Here is a 17,026-nt window from a genome sequence, read left to right on the forward strand (position 1 = left end):
GGCATAACATCTCTCCTTTGGAAGGGAAGTACGTTGGTCCCCGGTTCATGAGCTGATGGGTTGATATTAAGGTCCAGGTGTGGGAGCAGTCTCCTTGGCGTCGGTAGTATTGATAGGTGAGTTAGAAGTTAAGACAAATCATTGATTGAAATGATTTTTTTTACGAAAGCAGATACGTCGATTTGAATAGTTACGCTTGATTTGTTTAGGCCGCTGCCATATTGAGAGCGGATAGGCACGCGAAGCGTAAAGTCGAATGTAAGGAATAATATCAATAATAGGAATTCTTTTGTGTAGAACGCTAAGCGCGCCTCTTCGCTCCCACTATGGCCGCAGCCTTATCCCCGTACAGACTTTGGCTTATATCATGTAATATAGGCTGTCTTGCAATGAGCACTCATACATCTAGTTTTCACTGGAAATCCTATGTATGAGTGCTCATTGCAAGACAGCCTATATTACATGATATAAGCCATAGTCTGTACGATGAATTAGAGTCCTATGCTAAATCAATGGTAAAATTAACAGGTTGCTTAGATGTTCCATGTTGGTTTCAATCAGCGATGACATATTGTCTTGATTTTTGTACATGAAAAAAGTTGGGATGTTTTTAAAGCTGTAAAGCTGTAGTTTTCATGCAAATCAGCAAGATTAGATCATTTCCAAGTATCAAAAATGAATCAGAAGTATAACGAGAAGATGAATTGAATTGATAACGACTACAAGTTATGAACAATCTCAATTGGACCTTTGCAAATCATGAGTTTTGTGATAGCGCACATATTATTAAAACGTTTGATAAAAACTCATTGTCCTCCTTTAATGTTAAGAAAAGGAATCATTCTCCTCCTTAATCTCCAAACTTAAAATTGAATGTCCTCCGTTTCAAGTTTTTGATATGGTAACCCTAGTGAAGGGCTAAACACAATGACAGCGGTGCAGCGGCAAACGCGCTACGTACTAAAATCGCGCTTAAGGGCCCCCCACATTAGATCCGTTTGCGTTGCATTGATGTAAATTTGACAGTTAGACAATAGATTTAGCTGCCACTTTGCCGCAACGCGTGTGATCCGGATCTAATGTGCGTGGGCCTTTAACGTTATGCCGCATTCCTGCCCACAATGCATGCGAGCAAAAACTTTTTAGATCTCTTCCGCTGCATGCTGTACGAAAACAAACCGTGTTCCAGCGAGTTTATTTTTGGTCAAATCTGTCATAAGAATTGTACGCAGACGGCTGGTTCTACCGTACGGTTTAGTTTTAGAATATAATCAGGACAAAAATATTAATTTTACTTTGAATGCGATCTTGATTTGTTCCAGGGTGTTCCCAGGAAGAAGCCCGAGTACATCACGAGCAGAAGCAAAGTGCTTTCGTTCAATCTGCCCTCGAACAGCAGCAAGCATATTTTTTTAAATCTTTAGTAGAGGGATTTTAAGCCATAGGCTAGTTCATCTCTAGGAGCAAGCATATGATCAAGATAGACCCGGTCAATTTATGCCCGGATAGGAAGTACCCGGTTCTGCTGAATCTTTCTCGGATATACTATTCCCAGTGGCGTTTCCTTAACCTCAATCTATCTGTGCACCAACTCTTATAACATAAACAATTATCAAAATTAGCATGCAATGGATAGATTCGAGTATGAATATGGCATTAAATCTGGTTTTGAATGTTGGTGCACAGGTAAAAAGTGTGTGGGTACAAAATGATGAAATTTTAACTGAAACTAGCTAAGAGTGTAATGTTTACGTTGACAGAATTTCATCACAATCTGTCAAGCGGTTATTGAGATGGCATCGGAACAAGAGCAGATCCGCCAAAAAAATCTTGTGCGCCGTCGTGCAAAATCCGACTACATCCCACAGATGGATCGGGAAACACCCTGGAATCCATCATTCGACGATTTCCCGGGTGGTGAAGTCATTCAAGGAGACCCAGACGACCTAGTGGTAAGCAGGCTGAGGCAGAAAACCGAACAGCTGATCCAGTGAAAGGCCAGGAAGGTGACACAAACCTCTAGAAATCCTAGAAAAACAGACTGGGAGTTATATAATTCAGAGCTAGTGGCAGGAAGAGACACGACAGTAATTAGCTCAAACACTTGTGAAGAATTTGAGAATAGTTCTGAACAACTTTCAAGATTGAAAATAAAAACGCAGTAGGCTCTGCCCGCGAACGGTTGGTTTTGTTTTCGCTGGCGCTTATTTCATCTGTTTTCCGCATATGTTTTAATTGTACCAAGTCAAATTAGGTGTAAATTAAGATCTATCACGTTTTAGGAAGCTTTTTAGTGATATTGTAACTAACGTGAAAACTCTGGGACAATAATTTGTTTCGAGTAGCTGTGTTGCTATGGTGTCGCGTTGGTCGGTTTTTCTTTTCGCTTGTTTTAGGTGCTTTGCCTCCCTCCCAAGAAGAGTTTTACCGGTCGGCGACATGTACATCAAAACTTGTCTGGGAGTGTCGAAAATTGCCTTGTCTTGCCAATATAAGTCAACTTATATTGGGTTCCTGGTCAATGCGGGATTGACGGAAATGAAAGAGCGAATTTTATTCGACCGTAGCGTCCTCCGGAGACCAAAGTATCGACCACCTCGATTTCGTCACCGTCAATCTGAACTCGGGGTGGGAGGCTAACATTAGCCCTTATTACCGATGTCACTTCACGGTGAAGTGACAACTTATCACTCACGGTGAAGTGATTCCCATTTGATTTACACGACAATCACTTCACCGTGAGTGACAAGAGGTCATTTCACTTCGTTTTCGCCGTGAAGTGACACCCGTAATAAGGGCCATTGTCTTCCCTAGAACCTCTTCCTTTCATGTATTTAGTCTTTGATGCGTTGATGGCAAGTCCAATCCACCTAGCTTCAGCCTTCAGTCTGATGTACGTTTCCGCCATCGTCTCAAAGTTCCGTGCCATGATGTCAATGTCATCGGTGAAGCCAAGAAGCTGGATGGACTTCCTGAAAATCGTGCCACTCGTGTCTATCCCTGCTCTTCTGATCACACCTTCTAACGCGATTGAAGAACGGCCACGGTGGCCAAAACCCGCGCCAGGAAGCTGTACTGGGAGTGGCTGACGAAACCGAGGTGCGTCGTGATGGACGACGAGACGGCGGACATAAAGCAGTTGTCGCGCAAGCGTTTTACGTTGCCACATCACGGTTGGCCGTTCCTGAGGGGGTAAGAAAGCAGAAAGTGGACAAATTCGCCAAAAAGTTCTTGGTTTGGCAGGTCATCTGTGGGTGCGGCAAGATGAGCCAGCCGTACATCACGACGGGTACCATCAACGGGCAAATCTATCGGGACGAGTGCCTCCAGAAGCGCCTCCTACCTTTCTGCTGTTTTGGCCAGATTTGGCATCCTGCCAGTACGCGCGGCCGGTGTTAGACTGGTACAGAGACAACAATGTTGTTTTTGTACCAAAAGACGTCAATCCACCAACTCGCCGAAACTTCGCCCGATTTAGATGTTTTGGACCATTATGAAGGCCAGACTTCGTAAAACACCTAAGGTATTGGAGAATGAGTTGGCTTTGAAGAAACAGTGGGTAAAAGTATCACCATTGCCCAAAACCTTATGAGTGGTGTCAAGGGCAAGGTGCGGACATTCGATTATGGAGCGAAGATCCAAATAAAGCAATGAAATAGAAACCGAACCAAAAGGTTGAAGTTTATTCGAAAATCCGACTTAAAATGAAATTTTGACGACCATTTTGTGTGTCTCACTTTTTTCGAGTACAGCCTTTAGAATTCTTTAACAATAATTAATTATTCATACTAGAATTTCAGTAGTTTTTTTTTTCAAAGTTTCTCGGGGCGTTTACCGTCAGAGTTCTCTTAAAATCGCCATTCAAATTTCTTCATCGGAATTCCATTCGATTTCTTATAATTCCATTTGAACCATATAATCATGAAATTCTACTCATAACTACTCTGGCATTCTACTTTCTAGTCATACTTCCACAAAATTTTCCTCAACCAGCAAAAATTACCTTTGAATTCTAATAGGAAATCCATTAGCATGCTTTCCAAAAATTCTCCAGGATTTCTGTACGGTATACCCTTGGAATTACCCCAAGTTTCTTCGAAAATCTTTTAAGAATGCAGAGCCCATGGAATTCTTTTCAGAATAAACATGTAATTCTACTCATACCTACCTTGGAATTTGGAATTCTACTTTCTAGTCATAGTAAAGCAAAGCAAAGCAAAAATAACTTTGGAATTCTAATAGTAAATCCATGAGAATACATTCAAAATTTTCCCAGGATTTCTTTTCAGAATACCCTTAATACTGCCCCAAGTTTGTTTGAAAATGCAGACGAAATCCTAGATTTTTGTTTAAATGCCTATCGGATTGTGGATTTTTTTTAAGTCCGACAACTTCAATATTTCTTTTAGTTTGAAACATTGTTCCTTTCCTGGACCTGTATTTTTTTTTCAATTATTCCAGATTGAAATTGATTTAGAATTTCAGAAGGGCAGAACGTTTTTGAGAAACTAACATTAAGGTATGTTTCGGGTCTCCCTCCAGTAGTGAACAGAATATGAAATTTCCAACAAACAATTTGATTTGAATACAATCTGAATAAGTCATTGTTTAGCTGGAGAAGCATAATTTGGCCTGAATAAGCTCTTATTTAGCATTCACTGTGTGTTGTGTTGTACTATAATATTATACGAAAAATACACTTGTTCCCTAGTAAGTGGATTCAACAGGGTTTGGTCTTATCTCCGAAACCAAATGCCCGATCGAAAAATTGAAAAAAATGGAACCAGCTGCACTTAAACCGGTTCAACATTTGTCTGAAATAGCGACATTAGCCTGTTGATGTCGACCCTGCATGCCCACCTTACCCTACCTATAAAATACATGGATTCATTATGAATATCCCATTTTAACGTAATAATTCGAGTATATATGCAAATTGATATCGATTATTCGATGATTCACCTTCAAACGGAATAATAAAGTGCCACCAATAACTGTTATTCATCTAACGTTCTTTCCTTTAAAGAAATGTTACTTGTATTTCCGAAAATGCTTAACTCAACAAAAGGGAATTAAATTAGTCAGTTTCACATTGTGGACATTTGCTTCACAGCCGCCTTACGCTAGTTACGATAATTCAAATATTCATCCCAATGCGTCACTTATTACAACCACATAGCGAAATTAAAAGACGAATCCAATACTACTCTGAACTCCCCCGCCTGTCATTACTAGTAAAAAAAAACACTTGAAAATCAAATTCGCCGATTTCTGCAGAAATTCCTTCCTCAAAAGATTCGCAGTACTTACTGTGCCACTTCTTCCTCGAAGTGGTTGTGATCCAAATGCAGCTTACGTAAAGTGATGCTTTACGTAGGCATCGATCAGCTTGGGTGTCTCTTCCGAGCAACCCACCAGCTCTAGAACTCCTTTGGTCGAGCCCATATTGGCGTGATCCAGATCCTGCTGGTGGCGGCTCAAACTGACGACGATGTACCTGAAGCGAAAATAGAGAACAAGTTTAGCAAGGCATTGTCAAAAAATACCGAGTCCTACTTACCGAGCGTTCCTATTCATGTTCTTATTGTAGCTTTTGAGCGCGGCCACCGGTGATTCGCGTTTGGGATTGACCCGAATCAACGAATCGACGATGGTGATGAACACGTCCACCTTCATCTGCTTCTTAGTCGCATGCTGAATCGGCTGGGTGATGCTAACCTTGGTCTTCTTGTTCGCATGGTTCTGAATGTGATCGCATCCCTTGAAGAAATCCATCTCCCGAGTGAGGTCCACTTCGACGAGCTCGGTCGGTTGATCGGTGAACGAAAAAACCTTCAAGTGAGGTTCCCGTTTGAACATCGGAAGGGTCAACAGGATGTAAGCCGCCTGACAGGACATCAGCCGATTGCCGAATACGCGCTCTACAATATCAAGATGTCTCGTTTGACTACACCATTAAAGAAAAAATTACGCAACACAACTTACTCTTGGATTGCTTAGACCTCAAATCCAAAGTCACCAGAAAGTTGAGCCCCGTGCGTTGATAGTTTAGCATCGATTGGTTCAAAGCGCCGTAGAACTGCTTCAGCACCGTTGGATTAGCTTTCGTATTCTTCAATGCCAGATTATTCGTCGTGTGGATCGCTTCCTTGACCGCATTCAAGTAACGCTGCCGTTCTTCGAACAAACGCATCACCTGGTAGATGAAGATTGAATTAACCTTTGACTCGGTGACCGATGTCATACGATTCAGCACTTTCCCGTAGGCTTCGGACAGGGGAGTATCGGTTTCCTTCAGCAGTTTGTAATCCTGTAGAACCAGTGCGGCCTGAACAATGTCCCGGTACGACATGTGAGGGAACAGACTTTCCCAAACCACTGGCGCACGGTGCAGCTGCGAAGGAACCAACTGAAGCGAATATTTGTGCGTTTTAATGCAGCCGGTGGCTTCGTTGGCGGTTTGCACCGATTTGAATGCCTTCATTCGGTTGTAGATTTTCAGCGCTTTGCTGTCGACTTGTGCTACGTCGTCTTTCGATTCTCCGTTAGTTTTGGATTTAGTCGGCCGCTTCTTACCCTTACCACCACAAGCAGCATCCAAAACTTGCATTTTGGCTTCATCCTCCAGGTTCATGTGTGCCATTTTGAGAATGTCCTTATGACACCAGTCGTGCCAACCGCGATCCATTGCCAGCAGATTTGCCAGCTCTTCTGCCGAGTGTTTATTGTACCACTTGCCAATAGCAACTTTCATACCATTTCCGAAACCTGGGATGGGAAAACAACAAATGCTTAACCTTGGGATTGATTTTGGGCACAACAACATACCTTTTCCGGCCGGTTTCGCCGCCAATACCTGATAAAAGTGCACGAACTGGAACAGATCCTTTGAACTTTCGATCAACGTTGGCACAACTTCGTAGACTTTGTGCTTCTCTTCCGGTTTGGTGAAAGTTCGAGCCAGAAAAGCCAGCGCGAAGAGGCACTCGTCGTTGCGGACCAGGGTACCGCTCTTCATGATCTGCGGAAAGCGTCAAATTTATTATGTCTTGATGATGATCAGCAAGGCCTCCCAGCCTTCCTGTATGCTGAAATTTGCAACTTCATGACAACCCGGAGACGGAATACAATTTGTTGGATGAAAGATGAGTACGTAATAAGAAGTCGGACAGAGCCATTCGCATTATATTCTCGATTTTTTTTTTTCACGATGGCCTGGGAAACAAGTGCTTCATATGTAAAGTTAAGGGGGCATCGGGTGGTTATAGTACTTGTGCTCCAGTTTTTGGTCCTAGTGACTAGTTCAAATTTGAAATAAATTTTCACGGTTTTATTTGCAAATCACGGTTTTTGCTATTTATATAGCCTTGCATTAAATTATATGTGGTGAAGAATGAACAAAATTTAAATTTAAGAAAGGGCCAATTATGGAACCATTAAAGCCAAAAACTGTGGGCTGCGGTGGCTCTTCTTTTCCATCTACCCCTGAATAGATAGTGCGAATAAGGGCGTCTATGTGATTTTCTCTGTACCTGTTGTGGACATTAGTACATCCTTTTCCTTAAACTTGTTGAGGACGTCTTGTCTTGCCTCAAAAGTTATCCTTTTTAAAGTACTGATGGATTTGATCAAATTATTCGCAGTTCTATTTGTCCAACGCTCCCAGCTGGGTAGAGGATGACACATACACAGAAAGCAAATCCCAGATTGGAGATCATATGATCCATATCAGGTTTGGAGATCATATGATTCATATCAGGTTTGGAGATCATAGAACGATCATGAGTTCATTCCGGGTCCTCTGGAATCAGTCCTAGAACAAATTTTCTGAGGAAAAACCTTCATGTAACGAGTAAATAATGCTCATCTCAGGTTTCTTCGAGAATCATATTACCGTTTGCAAATCTCGGATCAGCACCTTATGAATCAATTCTAAACCATATTCACAGAAGTAATGGATTCATCAAACACATAATGTTTTGACAAGAATGTGTTCACGACTCGGAAAAGACCATACGTTTAAGATTAAATTAGAATGGTGAATAGGGAATGTACTAAGTACAACACCGTACTCAGCAGGTGACGAAGGATTTTTTCTAAACATCTGGGCGAAACTGACTCGCACTGCGACCTATAATAAATATTTCATCTAAAATATAATTGAAGTTGGCCCATCGGCATTTTCGAATAATATAGAACATATTTTCAGTGTTTAGAAATAACAAGGTTCTGTGTCCAAGAGGTTCAAACTTCATATAAACGATTAAAACTATACTAGGATATTGTGACCCTCTGAATGCAAAATTCATCAAATGGTTGAAGATGCCAAGTTTCAAATAACAGACTTAGTGGTTATTTTATACGATAGATGTGGAGATGAAAGTATAGAGCTGATAGTTCCGTTAGAGTACGACAGTGTGAAAATTGTATATAGAGAGTAGAAAGCGAGCAAGGACAACTTTGAGGAAGGTACGAATCGGGATAATCATCTCTCTTTACCAAACTAAAGCTCTATGAACTCCTCCGAGCTCGTTTTGTATCCATCAAATAAATTCTTTTCTCCAGTAAATTTGTTCCGAAACATATTTTAGGGGAACCGGTCCGGCATCCAAGAAATGGTACAGTTCAATTTCTCATATAAAATTCGTGTGAATGTACTCCCAAAGGATCTACGACGGACATCGTTCGATTTTCAATCATAAATGCATTTGAACTGCTGTGTCACATCACATAAATCGTCTATTCCAGTGGTCAAGTACGATCACAGCAAGCGACGATTATTTGATGTTGTTTGCTACTCAAGAATTTCAACAGTACCAAATAAATTATTTTTGGCTGTTTACATAACAAAAATGCCATCCCACTGTTTGACGAATTTTGCCAAATATTAGACATTTCGTCAAACAGTGTGATGTCAGCTTAGAATCGTATCGATCCTATTGAAGAATCGATTTTGACATCAAAGCAATCGGACATTCTTAATCGGGATTTAATCCGAGAATAATATCGGTTGGAGCTTATGCTATGTAAAGACTGAAGAGTTATAATATGTATTAAGGCCAGAGGTGGCAACAGTACATTTTTTGAAAAACCATCGTCCAGAGCGAAACAAAACAGCCAGCACACGGGCGACCGTGTATAACTACATTCCAAGCGGACAGCGGAGATAGAGAATAAATAAAATCTCGCAGCCTGATTTTTCCAAACAGTTTATTGTAATGAAATTTTAGCTGCAGGCTTGCGTCTGACAGTAAATTACCAACTCCCTTATTTACGCATAATTTTAACATCAATGCTTATGAGTGGTTAGTCTTCATTCTTATCTTTTAATTCCAAGCAAAAAACATCAAATAAATGCAGTAATTAGCCAGAAATCAGCAAAATTCTACACGACATAAATTTATGTCGCGCGCGCCGCCGGTCTTGTCTGCTTCTTTGTGCGAAAATGTTCTGTCGCTGGCAGAAAACAGTTTAGAAATGTCATGACATTTTTGCCGCTTGCCAGTTTGTTTTTGTGTGTCGTCACAATGGTTATCGCAAAATGTATCAAATGTTATGGAAAAAATGTTAAACTCCAGGACTCGTGCCACCACTGATTAAGGCTAACCTGATGACATTTTTCTCGTCGATAATTACATATTATAAAATGTTATAACTCCGTAGTTTGAACATAGCATTACCGTCATAAATGTAGTCAACTTTAAAAAGAATAGATGTTCCTATCCATAGGCGCAAACTTAGGGGGGCGAGTAGTTTTAACCCAAAGTATCATTTCTCCTCCTAATAATGTTATTACATTTTTCTGCAACGGCTTGCCCAAAGGTGAGAATAAGTACATAATCAAAATATGTACTGCTCAGCTCTCACTCTGCATCGAATCCCATTCATTGTAAAATGTTGCTGACGTTCACCAATGTTTATCTGAACTATATTGACAAACACTGAAAACATCAATAAAAGAAAAACAGGAAAAAGCACAACATTGCCGCTAGATACGATGATGGTGACGATGACGATGTTGATGTGTGTGAAAAGATGGACGATACACCGTCCGACATATAGTAAAGTAATGTTCTCCCTGGTCCAACTTACCCGTACGATCATGTCCACGGGTGGTTCCTTAAGAGTGACCGCTTCGGCTGCCTTGAGTGCGGCCGGATCATCCATGTGCGCAGTTGCTTCCGCCAGCGTTCTAACCGGAGCCAAGATCCGACATCCTTCGTTGACATCGAGGGGCTTGTTCTTGCGGATGTAGAACGGCTGGTCGGTTCCCAGATACAGGTAACGAAGAATCACCTCTGTATCGTTCATAACGTTGGATTGATTTTGTCAGTCGGACGTGGAACGGGGTCACCGATTGATACACCTGTGTCGAGTATCGGGAAATGAAGTCACCACACAATTATTATTTTCTTCACTTAGCACTGTAATGTCGCGGAGCTAGCTGAAAAAGTAATATGTACCTAGAGAAAGAGGTGGTCACTACTTTTCACTTCACTCTCGCTGGCTGCTTGCTAACTTGGTAGAGCGTTTGCTCGTCTTCTTCGTCGTTGATTGTTTGCTCTACGCTCTGCATTCACCCCTGCAGGGATATAAAGAAAACTTGCTTCTAAGCTCACATGCAAGAAAGAGACACACGAATGAGAAACAATCTAATCGTGTGAGAAGTTTGCAATAATAGAGAAGATGCTTCATCGTCTTCTTCGAACAGCGAAGCTTACCTCCACAGAAATCGTCCGTCCACAAGTCCACACCGTCGTACCGCGATTCACAGATACCTATGTACGGTCACACCGTACGTTGTTGTTGTTGTTGTTGTTGATGATGAACTAAACACTGGAACTGTGACAACCAACAACTACCACACATTCAAACAGAATATAATTTTGAGATTTCTCGCGTCACTTTTCAAATAGACCAATGCAACATATTCACCATTTTGAGAAAATCGAAGTTGAAGTTCGACAGATTATTATTTTAACTGCCCTAATAAAAATAACCATAAAAGAGAGCTTAACGACGTGTTCGGGGTATCATCCAAACCTTTTGTGGGATAGTTTACCCATCCGGGATACAGTTCGTTTATGGTATTTGTTTATTAGGGTGTTTAGAAACAATACATTTTGCAATACTATTTTTAATGTAGTCAGTGAACAATAACGATGAAAATTTAGTAGAAACGGTAAAATCCGAGGGGGGCGACACATCTAAATCTCAAATTTAGATGGTCAAAAAATCTCACACTAGCGAATCAATCTTCGAACAATCTTCTTTCATTTGTCGCATCTACTTGCATCGCTCATCAATTTTTTGCAGGAAATCTTCAGAATCGTCATCAATCTTCTTTCTATCAACTCAGCGTGCGCGCAGCTAGCCACAGCAAAACACAATCTTTTTTGCATCGTAGATAGAGTCGTCCCCCTCGGTAAAATCACAATTTTACTTTGAATTTCATGCTGCAATATTGAAAAAAAAAACACATACGACGTTTTGACTACCCAAGTTGTACATCGGACGTGCTCATTGGACGATTTTTCTCAATGACATAATCAATGAGTGTTGTTACATTGGGCGTTTTGTTCTACATGATTCTAGATTCCCTTTCACAGATTTCAGAGTAGAGTACCTAACTTTAGATTGGCCACGCCTTTACAAAATGAACACCAATTATGTTAGGCAGTCCAAATGACTGAAGTAACAATCTTGTAACCATCATTTCAAACTGTACATTGGATAATTTTTGGCCTATGATTATCTCAAATAAATGAAAGTAAATTTGCATGGGTGTTTTTGTATCACATATGCCGCGGATACTCTTGTATGACATACTATGAACATGTGCATTATTTGTATAATAAATTATGAGCACATCCCTGGTCACACTTGCATAGTTGTTGTATAATGCTCATGTTCATAGTTTGTCATCCAAGCGCAATAGTTTGTATAGCCTAACTCGATTTGTTTACATTTGTTACTTAGGACCTTTTAAAAAGTGGCGCGAGATTTTACAGTCGGTCGTCATCGTCATTCGTCGTCATAATAATTATTTGCGATTAAAATTTGTCTCTCGTGGCGAACACAAGAACTAGCATGATGATGGATTCAGCGTTTCAGCATTCTTCTTCTTCTTCTCCTTTTGGTGGCGGGTGTGGTCAAGTCATGAAGCGATTTCGTTTTTATTTTTAATCATGTTTATTTATTGGATCGTCGGTCGCGTCGGTTTATTTTTTTTTCTTCGCTTTAATGAACAGTTGAATATATGACATGATTGTGATACACCTACGTGAAATCTAGTTTTTATAGTGTTATTTTGTTTAAGGAAATAAATTTTGCTATTTTTCTGTAACCTCTATAGTCAGAATTAAGTAATAATTCTTCAATATTGTTGAATTCATTTAAAATTTTGTAATTTGTTCTAGAATATTTTAAGCAAACAAATAGAATACACAGCAAAAAAAGTTGTTGAATATTACATCGAAACTGATGCAACCAGGTCAATCCATCGGTTGTGTAATATCACATTGTACGATGTACATCGATTTTGCGAACAAAATTACATCCATTGATGTAATATTGTATCTGCTTTTTGCTATTACATCATTATTTCATACATCAGCTTGAATTACGTTGATCGATATTACATTTTTTTTTGCTGTGTATGGTTGATTTCCCGCATAAACGCGAACCATAAATTGACCTTACCTAAAATGATTAAAAATTGTTTATTATCCCTGCTAAACTTTAACTGAAATGGTTATGGAACTTTACATGAACGTTTAATGATAAAGTTTCAACCTTATGTATTATGGTTTTTTGGAACTGGACCTTACAAATAATGGGTTGTTAAGAACTATTACCTTTAAAAATTCTTGTTTTCTCCATACATTTTCAGAAAGAGAACTATATAAGAACGTTTTTACTTATGATTTGAGAACATTAATGGTAATGGTTGTGGTAGTCAGTAAGGTCCATTAATGGTTTTGTATTATCGCTCAACTTTACGTGGAATATATCGTGAATTGGTAATCTGTAAATTACAGGCAACCAATTCGCGATGTATTCCACATAAAGTTGATCGATGTTACAAAACCATTCGTGGACCTTACTGACTACCATAACCATTACCATTAAAGTTCTCAAACCATAAGTTAAAAGGTCCTAATATAGTTCTCTTTCCGAAAATGTGTGGAGAAAACAAGAATTTGGAACGGTAATGGTTCTTAACAACTCATTATTTGTAAGGTCCAGTTCCAAAAAACCATAATACATAAGGTTGAAACTTTATCATTAAAGGTTCATGTAAAGTTCCATAACCATTTCAGTTAAAGTTTAGCAGGGATTATAAACAATTTTGAACCATTTTAGGTAAGGTCAATTTATGGTTCGCGTTTATGCGGGTTGTTCGTTAGTGTTTGGTACATATCCCGCATAAACATAAGAAACGCCTAACCACCAATTCAGGATATCATCCCAACTCTATGCGGTATGGTCCTACCGTCCTACCATCTATGATATCGTTTGTGTATGGTATACGTAGGGGGTAGTGACAAAAAAAGTTGCAACGAAAACCGGTTGCATGCTGGTACGTTGGGTATTTTTTACCTATTCCATTCGATTGATCGTAAGGAAATATTTACTCAATGGATTGTTTATCAGGATTACTCAAAATTGAGTTTTCTTGTTTAACTTAATTTTACCTAGCCCCACTGAAGCCACGTGTTGAGTGAAAGTAACTTAATTTTGGGTACTTTTTTTCTTACCGTGTAGGAAGCCAAAAGTAAGCAAAGTCCCATGTTGTGACCGGCCATGTATTAGGTATAGCAAAATACGCTACAATGAGGGGGGGTGGGGGGGGTTGTCTGAAATTGGTCAAAAATATGCTACGTCATTTATGGATATTCCCGTAAATCTGTTCACACAACCTACAGCGGAGATTCGCTATTTTTTTTTCCTTTGGTTTGTTTTTTCCGTCGATCTTGTTTTCCGTGCTGAGCACCAATGCTACCGACGTGCCAGGAAGGCAGCTCCCACACCTGGACCCTACCTATCGACCCATCAACTCATGAACCGGGGACCAACTGCTTTACTTCCCATCCGAAGGAAGGCGTGATCAGAGATGTTATGCCTCAGAACATCCCGGCGGCGCCGACTGGGATTGAACCCAGGCCTGCCACCGGCGCCGTTCTTCTTCAGCCTTCGCTCGAATGATTCTTCCCGGAACATCAGGGATGCTTCTAGATTTTGATTGCGAATCCACTGCGGAAACTTCAGAAAAGTCCAGACTTGTGAGTAAGTTTCGATAAATTAAAGAATGTTTTAATAACTTCTGTTAAAATTCTAAAACCCGGTCCAGCGAACACCAGTGAACTTAAGGAAACATCATAAATATTTTGGATACTTCACAAGTCCAAAGAACTTCTGGGAAATTTGATGGTTTTCAGAACAGTTCCATTTGTTTCAGGAGAATTAAGCGAACTTTAGGAAGCTCCGAGAACATCAGGACAATCAGATCAGATTAATAAATTTCAAGGAAATCGTAAATTTAAAAGGAGTTCTGAGAAACTCAGGTAATTTCCGAAAACTTCAGCAATGTTCGGAGGGGCTCATGCAAATTTAAGAAACGTAAGGGAGGTTACACGAACATTAGCACATTGTGAGAACATTTTGTGCACAGTGTCGATCACTTTTAAAAATTAGAAAAATCGGGAAGATCAGAGAACTTCAATGCTGATGTTACAATAAATTCAAGAAAACTGTGAGAGCGCTTAAGAAATTTCGTAACCTTCAAGAAAGTCTAGAGACCTTCAAAGTTGATTAGAGATATTCCGGTAGTCTCATTATAATCAGGGAAGTTCCAAGTATTTCAAAGATGATCAGAGTACTCCAAAACATCCCGAGGAAATATGGAATATTCCTAAGTACATTTCAGGAATTTTCCAAAAACTTCAGGGGCATTGCGGGGTCTTCAGGGATGTTTTATGACCATTTGGAAAATTTTCTGGATCATTAGAACACCCCCAAGAGCTCTTTCTTCCGGAATTATGTCCTTGTTTCTTTCGACTGTTCCGTAAGCGCTCTGGCTTCCGCCTTCCTCCAGATTTTCTTTTCCAATCTACCTTAGGAAGTTTCTGCCAGCGTCTCAAGGAAATTTCTTCGGTCTTCTCCAGGAAGTTCAATTAAACTTCTCCCAGAAATTGCATTCGTCTAGTTCTGGAATTTTGTCCAGTAGGTTTTTTACTTCTTTGGAAGGTTTTTCCGAGTTTCTTCTGTCTTCTCCTGGAAATGGCTACTTCTGGAATTTATTTCCGATTTCCAAAACTTTTCTGTCTTCCTTTGAATGTGAAATCCGATTTTTTTTCTGAAAGTTTCTTTAAATTTTCGCCAGAAGTTTCTCAATTTATGTCTTGGAAGTTCCGCGGATGTTTTTCCGACTTCTCTCAGAACTTTCCTCAAATTTCCTCCAGGAGAGCTTCTTTCTTTTTTCTCTCTATGCATATCAAATGGAGAGTCACCTCACCCGAGGTGACAATTGTCACTGCACTAGTGACAGCGAGTCATCTCACCTCACACGCCGCGCAGAATAGGCCTATTTATTCTGGGAGTCACGTGACTCTCCGTCACCGGTCACCGGTGTCTCGTGCGAGGTGACTCTCCGTGCACATCAAATGGGAGAGAGTCATGTGACTCGCAGAATAGGGGGGATTATTTCAACTTACTCGCATGTTTGTTCCGACTTCTCTCGGCATGGTTTTTGAAATTTTCAGGATCCTCAGAGAAGTTTCTTACACATTTTCTTGGTAGTTTCATCAGATTTCCCCCGGAGTGTTCTTCTAGAAATCCTTCTGACTTCTCTGTTTATGTCAACTGTTCCTGGAAGTTTCAAATGACTTATCGAGCCTTTCCCTAAAATGTACTCTGGCTTCCCTCGGAAGATTGTTTTTTTAGAAAACGATCTGGCTATCCTCTGGAAGTATCTTCCAACTTTCTCCAGAAGTTTCTTCTGACTCCTTCGGAAAATTTATGGCAACTTTTACCCAACATCCCTTCTCAAACAGTCTTGCAACTTCTCCGGTAAGTTTTTCAGACTTTCCCGTTTTTTCTCTGTTCGGGAGATCAGTTCATCAGCTATTTGATCTATTGTGGTATGACCTTAGTTTAGTGCATATTGTGTTACATCACTATTGAGTATTCGGTTTTGATACAGTGGTCAGCCTTACCTTTATCGCAAGGATTCGAATCTAATTGTAAGGTCCCGCTCGTTATACCCTTTGGAGTATTGGAACACCCTCCAAAGGCGCGCCCCTTTGTCAGTCAAAAATGGATTATTTCGCAACAAAATCAAGCGAGTCTTAACCACTTAAAACTAGAGAGCAGTGAATGAAAGATTAGGAATCACGTACCTAGATGAAAAATAACTACTTAACTCTTGTTTTCCTTGTTTCAATATCATCATCGGTGGACAAAGCCGAGTCTCTATCAATAAGGCATATAAAGTAAAGAGGGCTCAGATGTGTTCCTTTGATTGTTTTGCCCTTTTGCCCTAGTTTGAAGTAGTTCAGAAAAGGCTTCCGTGGTAGATCTTAATGCCAGTAGCGCACCACCAAAAGGTAATCTACCAGGCGTTACTGGTCAATTCCCAGGACGTTTCTCCTGAGAATTTCTTGGAACTACACCCGGAAGATTAGCTACTATTTCCTCCGGAAAATTCTTCCAATGTCTTTCAGGTGTTTCATACGACTAACTCTGGAAATTGCTCACGACATTCTCCAGATATTGCTCCTAACAGTGTTTTCCTGGAGTAATATCACCGACAAACCGACATGAATGATCATACAAATTACAAAGGAATTTCTGCTCAAAGCACAAAACTGACATCTGCCGCCGTGTTCGCGGAAAATGTTTATCCTAGCCACGAACACGCGTACAAAATTTATGAGTTGGTTCGTGTCTAATCTATTTCGGACAAATCATTTTTATCTAGATAAAACATTTCTATGGTTTTGACAGATGGGATCACTGCACATTT

General features: G+C 40.1%; 1 protein-coding gene across 2 annotated transcripts; it reads right to left on the minus strand.

The window, feature by feature from the left end:
• Positions 1–4,309: 4,309 nt before the first annotated feature.
• Positions 4,310–10,806, minus strand: LOC135704210 (RNA-binding protein RO60-like). 2 transcript variants are annotated; one of them, XM_065225675.1, is made up of 7 exons: positions 10,722–10,806; positions 10,464–10,582; positions 10,093–10,366; positions 6,829–7,021; positions 5,986–6,768; positions 5,561–5,921; positions 4,310–5,497 (listed from the first exon to the last, which is right to left on the minus strand). In XM_065225675.1, exons 3-7 carry the CDS (start codon positions 10,309–10,311, stop codon positions 5,353–5,355), a joined length of 1,701 nt encoding a protein of 566 aa, XP_065081747.1. In that variant the 5' UTR covers positions 10,312–10,366; positions 10,464–10,582; positions 10,722–10,806; the 3' UTR covers positions 4,310–5,352. The 2 variants fall into 2 exon arrangements, with proteins under 2 accessions (XP_065081747.1, XP_065081746.1); XM_065225674.1 differs by having other exon boundaries at positions 10,464–10,609; positions 10,722–10,787.
• Between the last annotated feature and the right edge of the window lie 6,220 nt (positions 10,807–17,026).

This window comes from Ochlerotatus camptorhynchus, unplaced genomic scaffold (genome assembly GCF_037179485.1).
Source record: "Ochlerotatus camptorhynchus isolate MF236.1 unplaced genomic scaffold, CSIRO-AGI_Acam_v1.1 ptg000232l, whole genome shotgun sequence".
Lineage (NCBI taxonomy): Eukaryota > Metazoa > Arthropoda > Insecta > Diptera > Culicidae > Ochlerotatus > Ochlerotatus camptorhynchus.